The sequence below is a fragment of the Mus musculus genome, chromosome 6 (assembly GCF_000001635.26).
Source record: "Mus musculus strain C57BL/6J chromosome 6, GRCm38.p6 C57BL/6J".
Taxonomy (NCBI): Eukaryota; Metazoa; Chordata; class Mammalia; order Rodentia; family Muridae; genus Mus; species Mus musculus.
This window is the reverse complement of record NC_000072.6, coordinates 70,910,268-70,934,446: the sequence shown is the minus strand read 5'-3', so window position 1 is coordinate 70,934,446 and position 24,179 is coordinate 70,910,268. Positions and strand designations below refer to the sequence as shown.

At 44.8% G+C, this 24,179-nt stretch overlaps 1 protein-coding gene across 4 annotated transcripts in view; it reads left to right on the top strand.

Annotated features, from left to right (window-relative positions):
- The window catches only part of Tex37 (testis expressed 37), a 38,007-nt gene extending 16,649 nt beyond the window's left edge, over positions 1-21,358 (top strand). The window contains exons 1-4 of one of the 4 annotated variants that reach the window (NM_001355766.1): positions 15,525-15,603; positions 16,745-16,781; positions 18,713-18,805; positions 20,764-21,358. In NM_001355766.1, coding sequence (NP_001342695.1) covers positions 16,755-16,781; positions 18,713-18,805; positions 20,764-21,183 — 540 coding nt within the window. In that variant the 5' untranslated portion in view covers positions 15,525-15,603; positions 16,745-16,754 and the 3' untranslated portion in view covers positions 21,184-21,358. Of the gene's footprint in view, positions 1-15,524; positions 15,604-16,744; positions 16,782-18,712; positions 18,806-20,760 lie in introns of those variants that run through there. The other 3 variants (NM_028825.3, XM_030255637.1, XM_030255636.1) reach the window with 3 other exon arrangements.
- Positions 21,359-24,179: the final 2,821 nt, after the last annotated feature.

The window sequence follows — 24,179 nt, the reverse complement described above, 5'->3', positions numbered from 1 at the left end:
CAGGGTACAGGAACAGAGTGCTTCTCTTTTAATAAAGCGCATTGTATCATGGCTAATGTTCTGCTAGCTTCCCCCTTACCCACATACCAACAGCCCTATTTTCAAATCTCACCGCGCCAGCCTTGAACTTGCTATGTTGAATTGAGGTGATCTTGAATTCTGGATCCTGCCTTCTTTTCTCCAGTGCTGGGGTCACCGGCCTGCAGCACCATGCGGGAACCATTGTTCTCTGATGCTACCCAGTGTTGCTTTCCTAGGTGGCTTCAGGAAGCACCTGGGACTGAGTCATGTTTAGTCCAGCAGAGCTTGGTGGGCAGCGAGTATTTAGTGAAATTGCCCAGGGTAGCAGGGCTATGTTTTCAGCAAGATCCCCATTCTAAGGAGGTGTGGTAGTATATGCCACCCTGCCCCCATTCCAGCTCCTTAAGAGTAACTTTCTCTGGAAATGGGGCTTTTACAGAGCTATTTAGGTGAGAATCAAGCTGAGGTCGTATAAGCTGAGGGTAGGCCATAAATAAAACTGGAACATGATCACAAGAGGTGGGAAAGAACACAGGGACACACAGAGAGAATAGCCCTGTGAAGGCAGCAAGGTGGGCAGAGAAGGCAGCTCTGCCCTTACACACCAAGGAACACTTAAGGACACAGGACACGAGATGAGGAAAAGAGGCTTGCTGCCACCTTGGATTTAGACTTCTGGACTGCAGGATTGTGACTGACTATATTTGCTGTGGTTTTAAACTACATCGATAGTAATAAGTCCTCGCAGCCCTAGACCGTGCTCTCGCAACCAGAGCAAAGCACACAAAGGGGAGGGTAAAAAGATGTGCCGCTCCACATGAATGTGTGTGTGTGTGTGTGTGTTGCTGAGGGTTGAACCCAGAGTTGCAAACATGTTAGGCATCCTGCTCTACCAATTAGCTGTATGTCCAGCTGCTCTTTAATTTAATTATAGAGACAGGGTTTCACTATGTAGACCAGGGTATCCTCAGACTCAAGATCTACCGGCTTCAGCCTCCTGAGTGCTGGGATTAAAGGAGTACAGCACCACAACTGGCCCCTTTCACACCTTTTATTTTGATACAGGGTATGGCTAAGCTGCCCCTGCCTTTCTTGAATTCACTCGGGAGTCAAATGGGACTCAGATTTGTGATCTTCCTGCTTCAGTTTCTCAAGAACCTGATATTAAAGTCATGGATATTATCAAATCCATGTTTTTGTTTTCTTTTTTGTTTGTTTGTTTTTTGTTTTTGTTTTGTTTTGTTTTTGAGACGGGGTTTCTCTGTATAGCCCTGGCTGGCCTGGAACTCACTCTGTAGACCAGGCTGGCCTGGAACTCAGAAATCCACCTGCCTCTGCCTCCCAAGTGCTGGGATTAAAGGCATGTGCCACCACGCCCGGCCCATGTTTTGTTTTCTAATTTATGAAAGGCCTCTCTACTTAGCTCTGAATTCTTGACCTCCTCCCTCCTGGATCCACCTTGGGAATCACAGGTGTGCCCTGAGGGGCTTTTACTCCTGGAATCATTGCAAGTATGCATAGGCATCTGGTTTTGGCAGAAGAAATAAACTTGATGGCTCGAGAATCAAGTAGCTGAGGAACATAGTACAGAGAATACACACAACTCACTGATTAATAGTGAAGCAGGCAGCCTCGTTTTGTAAAGTGAAATGTTCAAGGATGATCAAGATTCATTAGTGCCCAGGTGTGGTGGCTTATGCCTGTAATCCTAACTTTCCAGAGTCTAAACAGTGGGAGATTACCTACAAACCGGAGACCAGCCTGGTCTACACATCCTGTCTCAAACTCAACTCATGAATGAATGAATTGAATAATCAATTCATAACTAGAAGAAAATCTACAGCAGTTGTGAGCTAGTAACCTAAGATGGTCACTGGCGAGTGAAACCAAGTTGGGCTCATTTCAGCCTAGAACACTAGGAAGCAGAAAGGGACCAGGCAAGAAGCAGATTTATCCAGATGTCCATGCCTGTGATGTCAGCATTTCTCAGGCATAGGCAAGGGTAACTGCTATGAGTTCAGAGACAGTCATAGTGAGTCCGAGGTCAGCTAGGGGTACATATTGATAGACTGTGTCTTAAAAAAACAAACAAAAAACCAAAAAAAAAAAAAAAAAAAAAAAAAAAAAAAAAAAAAAAAAAAAACCATGAGCCTGTTGCTGGTGGTACATGCTTTGAATTCACTTGGGAGGTAGAGGCAGGCAGATCTCTAAGTTTAAGTCCAGCCTGGTCTACAAAGGGAGTTCCAGGACAGCCAGGGCTACACAGAGAGACCCTGACTTGAAAAGCAAAAAACAAAAGCAAAGAAAAAAGGAAAGAAAGAAGGTTGGAGAGATGCTCAGGGGTTAAGGGCTCCTAGTGTTTCCTGCTCTTCCAGAAGACAAGAGTTCAGTTGCCGGCTCCTGTGTTAGCAATTCACAACTGCCTATAACTCCAGCTCCAGGGACTTCAGTGCCCTCTTCTGGTGTCCTGGGGCACATTCATGGCAGACACTCATGAAGATACACATATATACATAAACCAAAACCAAACAGAAGCAGACCCAAGCTAGCTCTGAGCCTGATTGAGGCAATCACTGGATCCTGTGAGAAGAAATTAGCAGGCATCCTTGCACAAATCGAGGGGTATGTACCGAATATCCACTTTGTGGCATCCTCAGAGGCAGTGTGGAATATTGATGGCAAATGTGGCTCTTACTCTCTCAGGCATCTTTTGGTAGCAGGTAACAGAAGACTCAGCCTAAACTAACTTAACACATTAAAGGGAATGTACTCCAGTATCTAGCCAGGGAATTGGATCTCCCAGCACCTCCAGCCAGGACTGTATTCTTTGTAGTTCTCTTGGGCCTTTCTCCTTCCATGTATCCATTCTGGCTTAGGAAAGACTGATTTCTTTTTTGTTCGTGCTACTGCTGGCTGCTAGGAAAATCTACAGCTGCTGGTCTAATGCATCATCCTTCAGTTGTGGCTTTGTGTACTCACTCCTTACTTAGCATAAAGCAGAAGATGTAGATACCCTGCTTGCTGCGGACGAGCTCAGCACTGAGTGTAGGTGCAAGCAGCTGTTGCCAGAGCAGCCTCACTTGGGACTTGGCTAGAAGTCCATAGGATTGGCCCCTGAGCCCTCAGCTGAGGGAAGAGCATAGCAAATCATTCAACAGCCAGCTGGTGAGACACAGTCATTTACACAGTCAGATCAACCAACTCCCATCTGGTATGGAGTCAGGGTGATGGTGTTACCTGCACTACCTAAGTATAGAAACACCGTGCCATGGTGGAAAGATGGAGTGAATAGCCAGGCGTGGTGGTGCACGCCTTTAATCCTAGCACTCGGTAGGCAGAGGCAGGCAGATTTCTGAGTTCGAGGCCAGCCTGGTCTACAAAGTGAGTTCTAGGACAGCCAGGGCTACACAGAGAAACCCTGTCTCGAAAAACCAAAAAAAAAAAAAAAGAAAGAAAAAAAAAAACCCAAAAAAAGGAGTGAATAGTGAATAGTGAGAGATGACCATGGTGGACACTGCCCGTAGTGATTGAGATGGTTACCATAGGGGCTGGAGAGATGGATGGATGGATGGATGGCTCAGTGTTTAAGAGCACTAGATGCTCTTGGTGGTTCATAACCATTTCTAATTCTAGTTCCAGGGGGTCTGACACTCTCTTCAGACCTCTGTTGGCATGCATGTGGTATATGGGCACAGATACATCTGTGCAAGGCAAACATCTGTGCAAGACAAACACACACACACAAATAAAATAAATCTAAAAATAATTGTTTAAAGATGGCTACCACATTGGGGGGTGGGGGGGGGGCTGTGTTTCCTTAAACGTAGCAAGGAACATTTATTCAATGGAAAACAAAGTAGAAAAGGTAAAACAGATTTTCAAGAGTAATAGCATAGGCCTTACTCCCAGCAGAGGCAGAGACAGGCATGCCTTTGTGAGTTCAAGGCCAGCCTAGTCTACATACTGAGAACTTATCTTTAATTTTTTTATTTGCTTTTATTTTTGTGTATGTGTGCACATGCATCATGTGTTCAGGTATTCATGGAAGCCAGGAAAGGACATATGATAGTTCAGAGCTGTAGTTACAGCTGTTTGTGAACCAGCCAGTGTGGATGTTGGCAATGGATTTGGGTCCTCTGGAAGAGCAGCAAGTACTCTTAATCACCGACTTGTACCACTGGGCCACCTTTTTCTTTCTCTCTGTCTCTCTGTCTTTGTCTTTGTCTCTGTCTCTCTCTTTCTTTCTCTCTCTCTTTCTTCTTTAGCAGTTGAAGAAAGACATTTATTGAGGGTGAATAAACACACATGCAGCAGACTCACAGAGAATAAAACCCTTGGCAAAGCAGAGGTGGGACCACCTTTTCTAAGGATACCCATCGTTGGATTCTGTGTTCACCCTGTCAAAGTGACAAATAATGTCATTTTGAGATCCTTACCTCAATAATAGCTGCAAGGACAATACCTTGAAATAAGTTGAGCAGAGGGCAGCGATGGCTCAATGGGTAAAGCGGGATGATGCAAATCATGGGCCCATGTAAAAGAGAAAGGAAAGAACTGAGCCTACAAGGCTTTCTTTTTCCTCTGGCTTTCACAAGTGTGTTGTGGCATGCTTGTCATCTCTCTCTCTTTCTCTCTCTCTTACACACACACACACACACACACCACCACCACCACCACCACCACCACCACCACCACCATCGTCATCCTCATTCTGCTCCCAGTAGATTATGACTGTGAAGGGGCTTTGTAAAAGGAGTCTTTTCCTGAGCAGGCTGTTTGTTCCTGTGTCCATCTAGAGGTCCATTTGTACCAGTTATCTGTGTGCAAAAACTTTCCCCCAAGCAATCATATATCACATAATAAACCATGAGTTTGTTTATTGTTTTTTTTATATAATTTATTTGTTTAAAGAATTATTGATTTTATGTATATGAGTACACTGTAATTGTCTTCAGACACACCAGAAGAGGCCATCAGGTCCCATTACAGATGGTTGTGAGCCACCATGTGGTTGCTGGGAATTGAACTCAGGATCTGTGGAAGAGCAGTCAGTGCTCTTAGCCACCGAGCCATCTCTCCAGTCCTATATAATTTATTTTTATATGTTTATTTGTGTTTTGCCTGCATTTATAACTGTGTGAGGGTATCAGAAGCCCTGGAACTGAAGTTACATAGGTGTAAGCTGTCTTGTGGGTGCCAGGAACTGAACCTGGGACCACTGGAAGAACAGCCAGTGCTCCCAACCACTGAGCCATCTTTCCCGCCCCTGTTTATTGTTTTTGATTTTAGTTTTTTGTGTGTTTTTTGTTTGTTTGTTTCATTTTTGAGACAAGGAATCTATGATGTAGTCCTGAATATCCTGAATCTCACTTTGTAGAACAGGCTGGCCTCGAACTCACAGATATCCTCCTGTCCCTCTACTTTTTGAATACTGGGATTAAAGGTGTACATCACCAATTCTCGGCTAACTAGGTGTTTAAAGATAGCAAGGTTCAGACAGGAGTCAGGCCTAGAGGAACCTCGTATATTAGCTGATAAGGAGGTATCAGCTAATTTCCCCTTTTTAATTTCTCTCACTTTTACATGAGTCCATGATTTGCATCACCATCCAAGGGCAATAGGGAACATTGGCTGGTTCTAACCGTGGACCTGGGAGAGAGGGAGAATCAATCTTTCTTTTTCTTTTCTTTTTTTGGAGGCTGTAGAGCCACTGGTAGGGTCACCCGTGCTCTAGTGGATGGCCCTACAGCCATCCATACTACAGGGACTTAATGTGTTTTTTTGTTTTTTTTTTAAGAAAAAAAGACATGAAGCTGGAAGGTAGGTACACTGTGGGGGATGTGAGGGGAGTTTGAGAAGGAAAATAGGGGTTAGATATAGTCATATTTCATTGTATACCTGCTTAAAATTCTCAAGAATAGAGAAAATTAAAAGGTGATTCTGGTGCTGAAGGCAAAGCTCGGTTAGTAGTGTGTTTGCTTAGCATACATGACACCTTGGATTCAATGGTCAGCATGATCTATATCAGGCATGGTGGTCTATGCCTCTCCCAGAACTCAAGAGGTGGAGGTAGGGCAATCAGGAATTCAAGACTATGCTTGGCCACCTAGCAGGTTGAATACAGTCTGAGATACAAGAGACCTTGTCTCAAAATCAATCAACCAGTCAGTCAGTCAATCAATCAATCAATCAATCAATCAATCAATCAATCAATCTGTTGGCAGCATAGAGAATTGAGAAGGCAGAGAAGTTCATTCAAAGCTCACAGCAGGGTCTGTCTCTTGGGAAAGGGACTGGGGAATGGCCTACATACCCAAGAGCATAGCTGACGGTCTTGAGGTTAATCACAGGGCTCTTGATTTTCTGCCTAGATTGTTTTTCAAACAAGAGGGAGAATCAGTTTCAGGGTAGAAGAGCTCAGTTTTTTAACTGATGGATTTAGAATTGGGTGAACTACATATGTGACTTACACATATATGCACATGGCTTTGGATTTTGAGAGGGTAGACCTCTGTGCCTGTTCAGTGTCACACGTGGAGTCCTGTATGGATTTCTTCTCAGTCACAGACCTACCCAGGAGACATTTGAATTTGCCTTTTCTTTTTCTGAAACTTTAATTATATTTATTTATTTAGCATGTGTTAGGGAGGGTGTCACAGGGTGTGACGGTCAGAGGGATACTTACTTTTACCATGTGGGACATGGGAATTGAACTCAGGTCATCAGGCGTTGCAACAAGTGCATTTACCCTTTGAGCTGGCTTACCCAACCTCCTTTAATTTTAAAGACAAGGTCTCTCTATGAAGCCCTGGCTGCCCCAGAACATGCTAGGTAGACGAGGCTGGCCTTCTAAATGCTGGGACTAAAGGTGTGAGTCACCACCCCTTCTCCCAAAGCCTTTATTTGATTTTCCTGTAAGAAGACCGAAAACTAAAGGAGCCACCAAGAATCATATAAATAAGTGTAAAAGCAATGAGTACTGTAAACCCAAGTCCAAAATCCCTGCATGAAGTCAGGTTGCTCTCCCAAGCCACAACTTTTTATTCTGTTATATCTATGTGACATACATATTATATATATGTGTCTATAGATATATATGTATACGATTATATACCTGTGTCTATATATCTATAGCTATATATCCCAAGAGAGTGGAACACCAACTTAACGCCTTATTTTTGTTCACTTATATATCCTCAATGGCTAATGTATATATATATATACAGTCTTACTAGACACTGCAATGAAGGGAGGGATGCAAGGAAGGAGAGAGGAGGGAAAGAGGAGGGAAGGGATGGTGAAATCTTATATACGTAGGTAATTGACTTTAGCCAATGACACAATGACCCTCAAGATTTTACTGAGAAGGGAAAACCCAAGTTTTACCTGTTTATTTGACAGGTTATAAATGAACACAAATAGAGAAGGAATCTCTGAGAGTGAATGACCAAATTTACACACATACATATATGTGTGCACACATTTAAAATCTGAGGCACACAGTGGTGTTTGTTAATGAAGTGAATAAGTAAAGGATGTGTGTGTGTTTCGTGTCTTCTTTCTTTCTTTCTTTCTTTCTTTCTTTCTTTCTTTCTTTCTTTCTTTCTTCCTTCCTTCCTTCCTTCCTTCCTTCCTTCCTTCCTTCCTCCCTCCCTCCCTCCCTCCCTCCCTCCCTCCCTCCCTCCCTCCCTCCCTCTCTCTCTTTCTTTCCCCTTCTTTCTCTTCTTCTTTCTCCTCCTCCTCCTCCTTGTTGTTTTGTTTTTGTTTTTGAAACAGGTGGTTTCTCTGTGTAGCCCTGGCCATCCTGGAACTTGTTCTGTAGCTCAGGCTGGCCTCCTCCATCTTCCTGCTTCCACCTCCCAAGTGATGAGATTAAAGGTGAGCCCCACAATACCCAGCTTATTTTCTTAATATTATTGTCACTTCTTTGGCATTAGGTTTGATATTGGTGAAATAGAGAGAGGATACCATTTAAGGCCAACTTCAAATTATTTCCTACTCTTGTTCTTCCTCATCCTTGTTGTTTGTTTGTTTGTTTGGTTGGTTTTGTTTTGTTTTGTTTTTGTTTTGTTTTTTTGTGGTTTTTTTTTTTTTTTTTTTTGGTGTTTTGTTTTGTAAGCCAGACTGTCCTGGAGTTTCCAAAGTGGCCCAGGATAGTCTTGAACTCGTGGCAATCCACCTACCTCTGACTCCCAAGCACTGGCATTATAGGTGTGTGTTAACACTCCTAGTCTAACACCCCTTGCCTTGATATAGTAGAGAGACCTAGAATTTCTTGGCTGCTTGTCCAAATACTTCATACAAAGATGTAATAAAACACAATGGTATTCTGAAAGACAGAACCATGGCAGATACCACCCAAGTTGCTTTCTGCTGTTTATAGACTTCGGTGTACAGAAGCATTCCTGCAAAATCTCATTTAAAATGTTGATTTACCACAGAGCATGCTGATGCATGCCTTCAATCTCAGCACTTAGGAGACAGAGGCAGACATATCTCTTAAGTTTGAGGCCAGCCTGGCCTGCAGGAGGAATTCCAGTACAGGGCTACACACAAAACCTCTTTCTCTGGGAAAAAAAAATTAATATTCGTGCTTCTCCCCTGCCTTCCCCATCAAATTTTGGTTTGGAGAATCTGGGATGGGGCAAGGCAGTCTCTATTCATCGTCACCACTTGAGGAGTACTGGCCACATGCTAAGATCCTCACTGCCAACATTTCTGTGACTTTTCCTCAGCCTCCCCTTGCCTGCTCTATGTTCTGAGGTGCGAGCAGGCCGGCTGACCCTAAAGTGACTTGCTGGTCTGTCAACACCACTCCCAGGGAAGGTGCTCTTCTCTCTACCTTATTCCAATGTGATGGCATAAAGGGAGATGCTCTCTTGAGATTACACATCGGCAGCCAGGTCGAGCACGCAGAGAATGAAGGTGTGACTTACTGACCACCTTACCCTTTCAACATCTAAATGGCCTGACCCAGCACTGACCCTGGACACATGGCCCAAAAAGCATTTGAAAGAATTTAGGAAAGTTGACAGAGGAACCAGGAGGCAAAATAAGCTCAGATAATATGCTGCAGTGATGGTTGGGCGAAATAGATCTCTCAGAAGCAGTGTGCTTTCAGCTCTTTGTGGCATCAACTCCTTTCCATTATCTCTGCCATCAGGAGTAGCAATGGGACCTTACTGACCACCCTCAGGACACAATCCTACGCTTATTATGGGGTAGAGATGCTGACAGCTGTCATTTCCATTTCGTTTCCAAGCTTTTTATTTTTCTTATTTATTTGTCTGGTTTTTGTTTGTTTATTGTTTCTCATTATGGATGGTTGTGAGCCACCATATATTGCTAGGATTTAAACTCATGACCTCCAGAAGAGCAGTCAATTCTCTTAACCACTGAGCCATCTCTCCAGCCCTTGTTTCCAAGATTTTAGGCAGGAAGACCTTATCTATTTATCCTCAAAGATATCAAAATTATATTTTACTATCTTCACGAAATGTTTTTTTCTTCTTCTCATGGTCCTGGGCATCTTTCCATAGCAATCCTTCTGATGAATTATTTTATTTTCTTTAAATATCACTAATGTTTTATAATTTGCATGCATCTAAATTAGTGTTAGTTTCTGTAAAAGTAGATTTAGGTACATACAGATTTTTGTGATTTTGAGTCATAATGAACCATATCACGCCTCTCTTTGCATAGGGGATCAATTGTTGCTGTTAGACGACATATAGAGAGGCAAGTGCTAGATGAAAGACTAGAGCCTTGGCCTTTTGAGCAGATATAGCCAATCACCTTCAAAGGTTATGCCAGTTAAGACACCTAATAATATTGCATGAAGAAGCAACATGCAATTCTTCATTTCAATTCATTTCAGTACAGGAAACTATACATCAGGAAGCAGGTGTAACTCGGATTGGATCCTTTTTAAAAAAAATAATAAATTTCATATAGCTCAGGTTGACCTGGAACTCACTTTATAGATGAGAATGTCATTGAACTCCTGATCCTCCTGCCTCTACCTCCCAAGTGCTGGTGTTGCAAGCATGCACTGCCATGCCTAGCTTCTATGATTGGATAAGTTTAAAATTTTTATTTTATTAAGTAGTATATTGTTTCATATATTGATGTGTGTGTGTGTGTGTGTGTGTGTGTGTGTGTGTGTATGTGTGTGTGTTGATGAGTATTCATTCACATGTGTGGTCAGAGAACAACTTTCACAAGTCAGTTCTCCTATCATAGGAGTTCTGAGTATCAAACTCCGGTTGTCAGGCGTGGCAGCAAGCCTTGGCCAGAGATCTCACTGGCCCTGTAACTGGATAGCTTAATAACGTGACTGTTAGGCAGGAGAAATAAGTTAAACCTAAAGACACAGCGGTCTCCGATAGTAGACTAGGAAGATAGTTGGTTCGCTTGTGTGTTTTTCTTAAACAATGTCCGTGTTGGGCTAGGGAGATGGCTCAGTGGTTAGAGTGTTTGTTACACTTGCAAAGGACCCAGGCTTGAGTCACAGCACCCCACTTAGTGGCTCAAAACCATCTTTAACACCAGTTAAAGGGGAACCTCACACCCTCTTCTGGACTCTTCAGGTACCAGGCACACAATGCAATACACATATGTACATGCAGGCAAGATGCTCATACACATAAAATAAAATAAATGCATCTTTAAAAACTTATAATGCTCGAGGGCTTTAGAAATGGCCCAGTGGTTAAGAGCACCGACTGCTCCTCTAGAGGATCCGGGTTCAATTCCCAGCATCCATGTGGCAACTCACAGCTATCTGTAACTCCAGCTGCAGGGAATCCATGGCACTAGGCATGCACATGGTGCACATATATAAGCATGCAGGCAAATACTCATGCACATAAAATAAAATAAATTAATCTTTAAAAAAAATTAAGGATCAACTGGGCGGTGGTGGTACACGCCTTTAATCCCAGCACTTGGGAGTCAGAGGCAGGCGGATTTCTGAGTTCGAGGCCAGCCTGGTCTACAAAGTGAATTCCAGGACAGCCAGAGCAAAAAAAAAAAAAAAAAAAAAAAAAAAAAATTAATGATCATGTTTTCAGTATGTTGAAGCATACTAGAGATGGAGTAGCTTTATTACTTCTCAATACTGAATATTGAATTGAAGGCCTCATGCACGCTAAGCTCTACCACTGAATTATAACCCCAGCACTCTTTTCTTGTTATCTTTGCTTTTTCTTTTAAGACAGACTTGTCCTCATTATGTGGCCCAAACTGTCCTTGAACCTATGCTCCTCCTACCTCAGCCTCTAGTAGGCCTACCTAACCAGGTGTGGTTCTGATACACATATTCCGTGAGGTTATTCTCAGGAAGAAAATAACGTAGCTCAACTGTAGTTGCCGAGTGACCCTGAGCTAGCCATGTGTGGTAAATCCCATCTAACGAGGCTGAGGGATGACGCCCAGCTAGCTGGTAATACATCATTTGGGAGGTTGTCTCTGAACGTGTATCAGATAGAGTAGCATTTCTGACTATACTGAGACCACGTTACTTCCCAGTGGGGGTAGCACCGTCCAATCCACTTAAGGGTCCACACAGAGCAAAAAGAGAGAAGGCTGTCAGATCTCTTTGAGTTTTTGTTTATCTGTTTTGCCACAGTGTCTCACATAGACCAAGGTGGTTTCCAACTCACTATATAACTAAAGATGAACTTAAATTCCTCCTGCTTCCACCTCCTCTTTTTGTGCTAGGACAAAAGGCCAGTGTCACCCTCCTGGACTGTGTGGAAGAAAGTTCCCATGACAGAGTTTTGAGGCTAGTGAGGTGTCTTGGCCTTAACTGGCTGCGCTATCATGCTATCTACCTATCTGTCTGTCTGTATCTCTATCTATCTGTCTATCTGTCTATCTATCTATCTATCTATCTATCTATCTATCTATCTATCTATCTATCTATCTATCTATCTATCGAGACAGAGTCTCTCTACATAGCCCTGGGTGTCCTGGAACTCACTATGTCACAGAGACCTGCTTCTCTCTGTGTGCCTCTTCAATGCCAGGGATAAAAGGCATGTACTAGCCACGCTTGGCTCCGTTTGTGAGCCTTAAATAAACTTTATTATAGTCAATTATTCTCATATTTCTATTTAATTGTGATGTCTCTAACAATGCACGGTGCCTAACTTATAGATGACACTTTTGTCATAGTTCTGTCCACGTAAAAGGGGAACTGTATCTAGGGTGTGTTGCTCAGCAGTTCAGGGCTCCTTTGGGATGTACCTGCTAGATATTTTACTGAGCAACGAAGTGAGAGGCCTCAAGTTCTTAGGCCTCTTTAATAATTGCAGGGACTCTTGACAGTATTTTTTTCCTACACAATGAGCCCCCACCTGCCTTGCGTTGTCCAAGCACCTGGAAAAACTCTGGACCGCTGCTTTCTCCTATATGAACAGCAGGGGGCGACATTAACGACGCGGTTTCCCGTTTCAGTCCTAAGAATCCTGAGCTGCTAGAGAAGTGGCTTCAGTGTAGATTACTCTAGGGTTGGCGACAAAGAAAGGAGAAGGCAGATAGCAGGCCAATAATCATGAATCCCAGGCAACTGAAACACAGGCCCCTCGGCTGCTCCTGGAGAAACCCAGACCTTCGGGGACCCTCAAGGGCTGCATCAGGACTGGGAAAGGACAGAGCCTGTGTGCTCCTTGTGCAACAGCATCGCATGGGCACAGATGCTCTGTCATTTCCACAGCAGTCTCCTTGAAAGCTAACGATCCCCTGCTGTGAGAGAGTGCAGCATCCTCACTAGATAGCGCATCCTAGAGACATGGCAATCCCACCTGGATCTTAACCAGACCTCTTCCTCTGGCCCCGCTGGGCCCTGCATCTGCCTTACCTGGTTGTTTGTTCTTGAAGTGAAGGGGGCTTAATTTGTGCGGAGAGCCTGGGGACAAGGCCCTACTTTGGGAAATGCCTGTTTGGTGCCACGCCCTCCAGGATCTAGGAGAGGGCATTGTGCTTTGTAATGTGGCCTGGTTGTTTGTGTTTCGGGCGCTCGGGGAAAGGCTGCTCCTAATTAAAGGCATAAATGCTTTAATCTCTGGCCTGGAGGCTTCCCGTGGCGCATTAGCCCTTCTAGGGAGGAAGTGGATTGTAATCCCTTTAATAGAAGCCTCGAGGAACTAGGGCTCCTGAGTTGGAAGAATTTCCTCCTGACCTAATGATATTAACAGGCTGAATTTGCATAAACAGAAATTTGGGAACCCGACTCTCCCTCTGAGGTACAGGGGTTGAAGTGGGATTCACACTAAGAAAAGCGTTGGGGGCATTCTGCAGCTCCTACAACTGACTAGAGTCGGGAGTCAAGTAGCTAAACGCAGAGAACTTCTTTTGCTTGTCACAGCCAAATCTGTGAGTGTGCTTGGGCAAGTGTTTTCTCAATTTGGAGGTGACTATTGTCCCTGGGGGGAAGGGGAAGGGACGAGACTGAAGAACAAATGGTGTTCTTGAGATCCTTGGTTGCTCCTGCTATCTGGGTTATTGGAGCCTGTCCACAAAGGTCACTCACTCTTCAGCCTTTTAAGTTTCCATTATGTTTTCAACCTTTTAAGTGTTGTTTAATTTAGCACAACCACGTTTCTACAGTCCTTTTGGTTACTACATTTTTACTTCATATGTCTTACCCTACCCTACACAATGCACCACACGTACACACCCAGGATGGAGTTTCTGGAAGCTGAGATGGGAAGACCCTTGAAGTGAGGATCAGCTTGCACAATGCAGGGAAAGCGATACAAAATGAACAAGACAAAATTTGCTTCCTGGAGTATTTTTTCATCCCTTGCAAATGCGAATGTAGAAAACACACATTTGCATGTCAGTAAAGTATATGATAATAAGCATTATGGGAAAAAACATGTTTCATACTTTTGTTCTTGAGAGGCATATAACCCTGGGCAGTAGTACTACACCCCTTTAATCCCAGAACTTGGGAGGCAGGGGCAGGTGGATTTCTGTGAGTTGGAGACCAGCCTGGTCTACAGAGTGAGTTCCATGACAGCCAAGGCTACCAAGAGAAACCTTGTTCAAAAACTTGAAAAAAAAAAACCGAGGGGGCTGGGGAAGCTCAGTTAGGGGATACAGTGTTTACCACACTAGCATGAGGGCCTGAGTTCAGATCCCCCACTGGGCACGGTGGAACACATCTGTGCTCTCAATGCTGTGGATGCAGAGGGGCAGAACCCTCCAGCTCACTGGCTAACTAGCCTACCCAGATTACACCCAGTGAGAGATCCTGTCTCCAAAGCTATGGTGGGGAGTGGTGCTGACCTCTGGCTTCCACATGCATATAAGCATGCTCGTGCACGCACACAAATATATACCACGTGTACACAAGGGGCGTGCTGTATTGCATTGCTAAATTTAGTAGAGTGTGATCATTTGTGCTGTTGTCTGTGGTAAGAAAGACTGACGAACACAGGGTTTCAGTCCCCAGTGAAGGACTCTGGAATGAAGGAACCTGCCCAGGCTTCATGAACAACACCCAGATTCTCGTGCAGGCTGCTCTCCTAAGTGCCAAATAAAAACCAATCATTTCTCACTCTGCCTCTGCATTTGGCAATCGCGCTTGTCTTTTTGTGACTAGTTTTTGAGCTCAGCATGTTTTCAAGTTTCATTCCCTCTGTAGCACGGCTCAGAACTTTGTTCCTTTGTGGCACTGAGTGACACGCCTTTCATTCTGTATGCTTGAACCATTTGGGTGACCCCCTTCAGCAACTACTGGCCAATTAGGCACCGTGAATTCTGCTGCTATGCACAGTAGCACCCAGTACCTCTGCGTCTCTGCTTTTAATTCCTCATACTATAGGACTATAAGTGAATTTTCCAGACCACATCGCTCTTTTCCATGTGTTTTCAAAACAATTATTTATATCTGTATTTTCATGTGGAGGTCAGAGGGCAACTTTCAAGAACTGGCTCTCTGTTCCACCATGTAAATCCCAGGTTCAAACACAGGTAGTACCATTTAGGGGCAAGCATCTTGTGTGCCCCTGTGCTTACCTTTGAAGATACTATCACCAACGGTGTATGAGATTCTCAACAACACTTGCTATTTTCTGCTTTGGGTTTTTTGTTTGTTTGTTTGTTTGTTTTTAAATAGCTTTGTTAGTACAAGTAAAAGAGAAAAAGCTTTTGACAAATAGGTTGAGCCAGGTTCTAAGATGATGGAAACCTGCCAGGGCATGGGTTTGGTTAAACCTAATCTGACGTCATCAACCAAATGCCCCTCCTGGCAAAAGCTTGATGTGTAGAGTCTTGAAAGCATCTCCCCTCTGGTGTCATACAGTCAGCCAGGTTTATTCTGATCCAGTTGGTCCAGATGTCCTGAGACTCCCGGAGGGGTAAGACAGGGATAGGGCAACTGACATGAGGAGAGCTGACTAGCTACCAACATCACAATGACCAGACAAGATGAACAAAGCAGTTTCAATTGTGTAGGTCAGGGCTGGTCTCAGGGGGTGATAAGTCATCAAGGCAGTGCCAACAGGACTCTCCATACAGCTGGGGCACCTGGGGTTGAAAGGGCAAGAACATCGTGTCTTGCCAAAGGAAAAGGTAGGTTTGGAACTAAAGTGAAATCCTGTCTGTATTCAGAAAAGAGGAAACATGGGATATCAGTTGAGGTCTGGCCGGTACCACAGCCAGCTGACCAGCATGGACAGAGTAGTCCTGGGAATGAAATGAGGGAGCGATTGCTGGGGATGTAGCTTAGTTGGTGGGGTGCTTGCCTAGTATATGAGGCTCTGAATTCAATTCCTAGCTCAGCATAGCCCAGACATGGTGGTGCACACTTACATTTTGGTTACGTTTGTTTTTGTCTTTGAGACAAGGTCTCTCTATGTAGCCCTGGCTAGCCTAGAACTCACTATGTAGACCAGGCCAGCATTGAACTCGCAGAGATCCACTTGCCTCTGCCTCATATGGGCTGAGACTGAAGCTGTGTGGTACACGTTTCTAATCTTAGCATTCAGGAGGTTGAGATAGGAAAATCAGAAGTTTGAGGTAATTCTCAGCTACTTAGCAGCTTTGAGGCCAGCCTGGGCTGTATGAAAACCTATCAGAGAGGAAAGGAGGGTAGGGGAGAGAGACAGACGGACAGACAGACAGACAGAGATACCCACAACATGGTTTCCTTGAAGATTTCAGGGTTGATCATGAGAGACAGGATTGGCTCTTCATGTTTATCCTTATTTGAGAATGTGACTCAACGTTCTTTATCTTGGACATCCTGTTCTGAACTGTTGGAGCTCCAGATCTGGGCCTGCCTCCTCTAGACAGTGTGAGCCCTGATTCCCACTGGCTGAGATCCCACTGTATCACATCTCTGCAGTTCAGCATCAGCAAGCTTGAAATGGCCGTGCTGGGGATTTACACCACAAGGATTGGTGGATGCTGTAAAGTCATGGCTTCTGCCCCTTGGTTGTTAAACTTGCTTTGCTATTTGATGTAGCTTTTGAAGAAACGGATCTGATATTTTGAGTGAATCCTGTTCTAAACCCTTTCTCTCAGGGCCCCACACACTCATCCCAGTGCCTCCACTAGCCCCAGGGAACATATAAGGTAGAGTTTTAGGGAAGGCAGAGAGGGCATGGACTAATGGGACCAGAACCACCCTGCTTGCTTTGCATAACTGTGCAAACAGTGGGATTTTGCCCCTGCTGGAGGCAGAGCAAGGCTAACTGACATGTCTTTCCAGGTCCTTGGCCATGGCACGTGTGGTGAGACCCCAAAAGGTGAGTGATGTAGGTTTCTGTCCCCCCTAGGTATCAGTGTTAGGTATGTAGCACCACGGAAAGTTTTCACTGAGCCGGGGATTTATTTATTCATTATGAATTTATTAGGCACCCATGGTATACAAAGCATTGGCACTGGACTTCTGAGACAAAGCTAAAATAAGTCTACCTCATTAAGTTTGTTGTTACGGTGGCTGCTTTTGTTTTTTTAAGGTTTTTGTTTTTGTTTAGATTTTTAGTTTTTTGAGACAGAGTCTCACTGTGCAGCCCTGGATGGCCTGGAACTTGCTATGTCTTGTAGCAGTAATTTTTTTGCTACACCACGTTTTGCTCCCAGTGGGTCACTCTTCCAGCCACCCACCCAGGGAATCTTTGGGTCCTCAAATGAAAGATACACACACATTAGCTTATTTTTATATGCCATCTAGCTCAGTGTCTGGGAACTTCTAATCCTCTGCCTGCTATCCTAGGCCCAATCGGGGAAGTGGCCAATGGCCACTTACCCTAAATCTCACATGGCTGGTTGGCTTATCTCCTGCAGCTCCTATGTCCATCTGTATCCGTCCCCCTCCCTTCATCACAATTTTTCTTCACCTCCCTGTGTCCTAGCTTGCAAAACTCTAAGGTCCCACCTTGTCTCCCTTTGCCCAATCATTGACACACTGTCATCTTTAGTAATCTATCAAAAACCAACTGGGGACAGGGACCTTTAGCATTTAGACACACAGATTCCCATATGGATCAAAGCATTAGAACCAATCTCCAACAATGTCTTGCTATGTAGACCAGATTGGTCTCAGCAGATCTTCCTGACTCTCTCTCCTCAGTACTGGGATTAAAGGTATAAACCACCATACCTGGCTAAATTATTTTTTGTTTGCTTTTTTTTTTTGAGATTGGCTTATTTTTAGTGTGTGTGTGTGTGTGTGTGTGTGAGTGTTTTGCCTGTACGCATGTGTGTATGCAGGCCTGGTGCTCATGGAAGCCAGATGAGGGCATTGGATACCCTTAAATTGGAGTTATGGATAGCTGTGAGCCTCTATATGTGCTAAGAACTGAACCCAGGTCTTCTACAAGAGTAACAAGGGCTCTTAACTGCTGAGCCATCATCTTTCCTTCCCAGCTTGCTTCTTCTTTGATGATTTTTGTTCATTTGTCCTTTGCAGTCAGTATCTGTTTTTTTGTTGTTGTTGTTGTTGTTTTTGTTTTTTTTTGTTTTTTTTTTTCTTTTTGGACAAGGTATCTCTCCATAGACCTAGTTGTCCTGAAACTCACTATGTAGACCAGATCTACCTGCCTCTGTTCCCCAAGTACTGGGAATAAAAAGGAGAACCACCAGGTCTGACTAGGAGCCAGTGTCCACCTTGTGCACCACTACACACAGCTACTTAATTGAATTCCTTTGTAAAGATTTACTATTTTAAGGGTGTGTGTGTGTGTGTGTGTGTGTGTGTGTGTGTGTGCCCTTATTGGTCAGAGGCTAGAGGTTGGATCTCCCTAGAACTACAGGTAAGTCCAAGCTGCCTTCTGTGGGTTCTGGGAATGGAACTGTGGTCTCTTGGAAGAACATATGCAAAGTGTATTACTGAAGCAGAGGGGAAAGGAAGAAGGTCTTCATTCCTGAAAGCTGGGCATAAAGAGGTAGGAGACTGATTGGGGAAAGTGACATTCGACAGGGGTCTTAGAAGATACATTGGAGTTATTTTGTTGGCAAGGAGAACAGTTTTGTTTTCATCAGGCAGTAGGTGCATATGCCAGGCTCCTGTGATGGTGGGAGGGTGAATGGGGCACAGAAGAATTGGGGAGGGTGGTAAGGGACAGAAGCCAGGTCCTACAAGCAAACCCCTGGTGTCATAAGAAGTCCCGCAACAGCTGCAACTGGAACAATGACAGGAACAGGCTCTTGCATTTTTTTCTCACTTGTCTTCTAGAACCACGTGGACCTAGATATATACCAAAGCTCATACATGGTGGACTATAAGCCCTTTGGGAAGTACAAATATTCTAGAGTCACGCCACAAGAGGTAGGTGTTATGGAGAGTAATGCAGTGAGGGGGTTCCTTTGGCAGGCCCATGCCAAGATGTACCCTTAGGAATTACTCCATGCAGCGGATCTGGTGTAAAAGATGCTTACTGGGGAGGGGAGAGGAGTGACCGCCTGGAGAAAGGATAGAGACAGACAAATGGCCATGTAGATAGACAGATAGACAGGGAAGAGAAAGAAAACCATGAGAGCAAGAGAGATGAGGCAGAGAGGTGGTACACACAGAGAATGAAGAGAGGAAACACACACACACACACAGAGAGAGAGAGAGAGAGAGAGAGAGAGAGAGAGAGAGAGAAGAGCGAGCTGGGGTGGCAGGGGGTGCTATTATCTGTAGCATACTTCTGGTGCACCTGGAGGCAGTGGTAGGTGATGGCAGCAGGTGATGATGTAAGCAGTTGCTGTGTCCCTAAGAGCAAACCAGTGGGATTGCCTGTACATTAACAGGAAGAACACTCGTAGGCCTGTTATCCATGCAACGATTCCCTGGAACCATCTTTATTTTAGACTATTTTATTTTATGTGTGTTTTGCCTGCATGTATGTTTGTGTACTATATACATGCAGGCCCACAGAAGTCAGAAGAAGGTGTGGAATCCACTGGAACTGGAGTTATAGATGGTTGTGAGCCACCATGCAAGTACAGTGAATGATCGTAACCACTGAACCATCTCCCTAGTCCCATGATTTTTGTTTTAATTCAGATACTGTGGCTTTAAATGTTTTGCATGTTTGTGTATGTGTGTGCACACGCACGCATGTGAGTGTTTGTGTGTGTACATGCATGCATGTGATATGCCAAAATATACAGCACATTTAAAATTGTAAGTCATGTACACTTACTATTTAAATAATACTAATAAGGGTCATTGTGATGGCTCAGCAGGTAGAGGTGGTTGTCACCACGACACACATGGTGAAGAGAGTGAATTAACTCCCATAGTTGTTCTCTGATTTCCACGTGTCATGTCAAGTCTGTGTGTATCTCCACATGTAACATGGTATATACACATTCATGCACAACAAATAATTAAGTGTAAGAAAACTTTAAGTCACACTGATAAAACTAACATTAATGTACCCATTATTAACCGGCTATGGCACTGCATGTGTGTTCCTTCTCTTACTCCCATATTCTGAAGGTTAGCTTAATGATTCCCATGTGCTTGTAGAATTCTATTAATTTTGTTGTTGTTTAAAGATAAGGGCTCACGTGGTCCAGCCTTAAGCTTACTATATAGCCAAGAATGGCCTTGAACTTAAATTTCTGATACTCCTGCTTCCACTTCTTGAGTACTGGGGAGATAGGCTTGTGCAGCAGGCCCAGTTTATGTGGTGCTGGGGACTAAACTCAGAACTTGGCAAGCACTCTGTCTATTGGCTATTTGCCCATACTGAGCCCTCCTCCTCCTCCTCTCCCTCCTCATCTCCTCTTCTACTTCTCTCTCTCTCAAAATAGAATCACTTGATCTGAGGAGATAAATCATTTAATAAAGTCCTTGCATGCACATGCATGAGGACCTGGGTTTGATCCCTAAAACCCACAGGCACAGTAGCATGTCTCATCATTCCAGTGCTAGGGAGACAGACAGGCAGACCCCTGGAACTTATTGGCTATGCAGTCTAGCCTGATGGGCACCAATGAGAGCCTCTGTCTCCAAAGATAAGGTAAATGGTTCCTTAATAATGTATGAAGTTGATCCCTGGCATCCACATGTACGGATGTGCACAGGACCATCCTCTCCCAGCACACGCACAAACAAAATAAAAATGTTTTGGGTGCTGGGTCCCCTGTAGGAGCAGCCAGTGCTCTCGATCTTCAAGTCATCTCTCCAGCCCTGAACTTAACATTCTTAACAGTAGTGTGGATTTTGTCCTGAATGCGTTGAGGGGCCCTGCCTCAGCGACCTTTTCAGTCTTCTCTTTGTTTCTCCAGCAGGCCAAGCTTGACGCTCAGCTCCAGAGCAAAGAGTTTTACCAGCCCAAGCCCAACCCCAACCCCAAGCTGGAGGAAGGCTATCCTGCTTTCAGAAGACCCTACATGACTGCCCTAGACTTGGGAGTCCCTGGCTTCTTCCCGCCACAAGAACGGGTAACTACTAGGAAGGATGACGGCAGGTTTACCACCACCTGCCATTATGCTTACCCAGCATCCCTGGCGCTGTACCTGGCCCAGCAAGACCCCTACTGGCTTCACCAGAGGGCCGACTTCCCATGCCTCATGGAACCGGAGCGGCAGCCTGCTCCAGAAGTGGGCAAAGGCTACCTTCTACTCCCTGGCTGTCTCTGTGACCATCACCAGAGAGTCAAGGTCCCCATCTTGAATAGGTGGGGCCCCTTGATGCCATTTTACCAGTAGACGTGTGAGAATACCCGCTGTTTCAACGTATGAAGGAATTCCATGCCAATGCTCACAGAGAAAGCACCAAAAAATAAACTGGGAAAGATGTTCCTTATGCGAAGGGGTATTGTTTCATAGTCCCGGCCTCATCTCGGAGGGAAGGAAGGAGGAAAAATTGGTGCATGTGCTGAACTGAATTGGTGTCATTTTTATTTTTTCTACCTTTTGGGGTGTGTATAGAATGTATGTAGATGTGTATGTGTGTGAGTGGTGACACATGTTCACATGTGGAAGTCAGAGGACAATCTCAGTCCTCTTTTTTTTGTTTTGTGTTTTTTGTTTTTCAAGACAGGGTTTCTCTGTATAGCCCTGGCTGTCCTGGAACTCACTTTGTAGACCAGGCTGGCCTCGAACTCAGAAATACGCCTGCCTCTGCCTCCCGTGTGCGCCACCATGCCCGGCTCTCCTCCTTCTTTTTAAAGATGTATTTATTTAGTATGCATACAGTGTTGTGCCTGCATTTATGTTTGGGCAGAAGCTCTCACTCATATAGAGGGCACAGGATCTCATTAGAGACAGATGGTTATGAGCTACCATGTGGTTTGAATTGAACTCGGGTCCTCTGAAGAGCAGCCTGTGCCCTTAATCTCTGAGCCATCTCTCCAACGCTCCTTCTTGTTGTCTGAAGTATACCGGTTGCGGGCACATTCTTAGCCATGATAAACCTCTGAGTGCTGCTCTATAACAGGAACCACAGTATCCCCTGAGGTTGTCAAGGAGACTAGAAGTGGATTTCACAAACGTTACCTATGCATCATCTATTTGTCTCTTTCTGTCTGGTCCGTCCATCCATCTGTCCGTCTGTTCCATCCATTCCATCCTAGTACCCTAGGATGGGATTTTCTATGTGGACGCACATAAGAAAGCAAGCCTCCCAGGAGCCCCGCCCACCGGCAGCTCAGCAGTATGCGTCAGGGAGGTAATTAGTGGAACCGGCTGACTGCTCCACGCACCCACCTGCCACCAGGTCCCTCTGCCAGACTCTCCTCACAGTATTCAAGCCCAGCCTCCCGCATCTGTTTCTCCAATGATTGGGTTGCTTGTACATGGTTGCCTGGATGAGTTTCCTCATCCCGTAGGTGCAGTAACGGGCATTGTCCTAGCCTTTTCCTCTAAGTCTGTCATCCCCAGGTACCCAGTCTGGGTTTTTTAGTTCCCTTCCCCGCGGCTCTTTACACCAACAATTCCTGGCGCCACTCCTCGCTGGGCTGGAGCCAGATTCCTGACATAACTAGTAAAATCGATATAGCATTCCTTTTTTTTTTTTTTTAAGGTCTTTGCAAACTCAGGGGCCACGCTGTGCCCCGACTCCAGGCAGACTCAGATGGGGATGGGTGGGTTGGTTGTGACTGACTCACAAATTTGCTATGCCCCGCCTCCGGGGGTGCTCCGCAGTCTAAGGTCAAAGTCCTGGAAGGAAGGAGATAATCCCAGCCCCTTTCCCACAACACTATCCCAACCCAAACCCTCCTCTATCTAATAGGAACTGAAGGGAAGTTTCTATCCCTGTTTCTGTCCTCCTCCATGTCTCCCCTCGTTTCTTCAAGGACAGTTCTTGGCTACTTCAATCACAACCGTATGCATAATAGGTTGGTGGCATCTAATCCTGGATGCTAGTGCCTGCCTGGCAGTGCATACTGATGGTGCATACCATCTCACCTGGCGTTCTTTGTAGCAGGTTTTAATAGGCTGGGTTTAACTTGTTTGTTGAGACAGGGTTTCACTAACAGCTCTTGCTGGCTGGGAACTCACTATATAGACCAGACTGGTCTAGAATTGATCAAGATTGGTTGGAAACTACTTCCTGAGCATTGGGATTAAAGAAGTGTCCCACAATCGTCCCACCAAAGTCGCCTGGTCTTTGCAAGTCTGTGTTCTTTCTCTTTCCTGCCTCTTCCGTTTTCACCCACGTGGAAACCTGAGACTCATCAAAGGGAGCCGTTCTCTTTCTACCTTTCTATCCAACCAGAGGGAAGGACTCTCAGAGTTCTGCAGATGTGCAGAGGTTTTCTTGGGGGTGCGGTGAGGTGGGATGGCTCTTTAATCTACAGTCTAGCCATCAGATCTCCACGTGAATCCAGGGGGAATGTACTCACATTCGAGCTGAGGGAAGTAAACCCCGACTTCATTCTCTTGAACCCCAGGTTTGTATGAGATCCTGCAACACAAGTCGCATCTCTTATTTAAGTCTTCACACTATGTTATCTGCAGTAGATATAGATTAGAGAGCTGAAAGACAGTTGTAAACAAGAATCCAGAAGCTGTGATTCCAGAAGACACTGTCCTGTCACCAGTCACTCCTGGGGGACGGGACGGGACGGGACGGGACGGGACGGGGGGGGGGGGGGGGGGACGGGGGACAGGATGGGGGGGGAGCCTTCAGGGATTTTGAGAAGCAAGACAGGGACTTGTTATGCAAATATGGGTGGCCTGAGAGGCAGGTGGGTTATTATTAAAAGCTACTGCAATTCTGTTAGCTATGTGATCTTGTTCCCTGGCATGAAAAACAGCAACGGAAAATAATTGTTTTTACCAAGGACCTAGTAAAATTAAAGGTCATGTCAAATTCTATAAAAGAGTACAAATCTGAGATCCCTTAAGATATTGTAAATATTTCCTTTCTTCGTGTGTGTGTGTGTGTGTGTGTGTGTGTGTGTGTGTGTGTGTGTGTGCTGTGTTTTTTGAGACAGACAGGCTCTAGCTGGCCTCAGAAATTTTTATGGAACCGAAACTGGCTTTACATTTCTGAACCTTCTTTCAGTGGCATGTAGAACCAATCCCAGCAGAAGCAGGTGAGGTTGAGGCCAGCGTGGTCTTCATACTGAGTTCCAGGTCAGCCAACCAGACATACATAGTAAGACTCCTTTCTGTTAGTAAGTAAGTAAGTAAATAAATAATAAGATTCCGACCTCCTGCCTCTACCTCCCAAATGCTTGGATTCAAGGTGTGAAAAC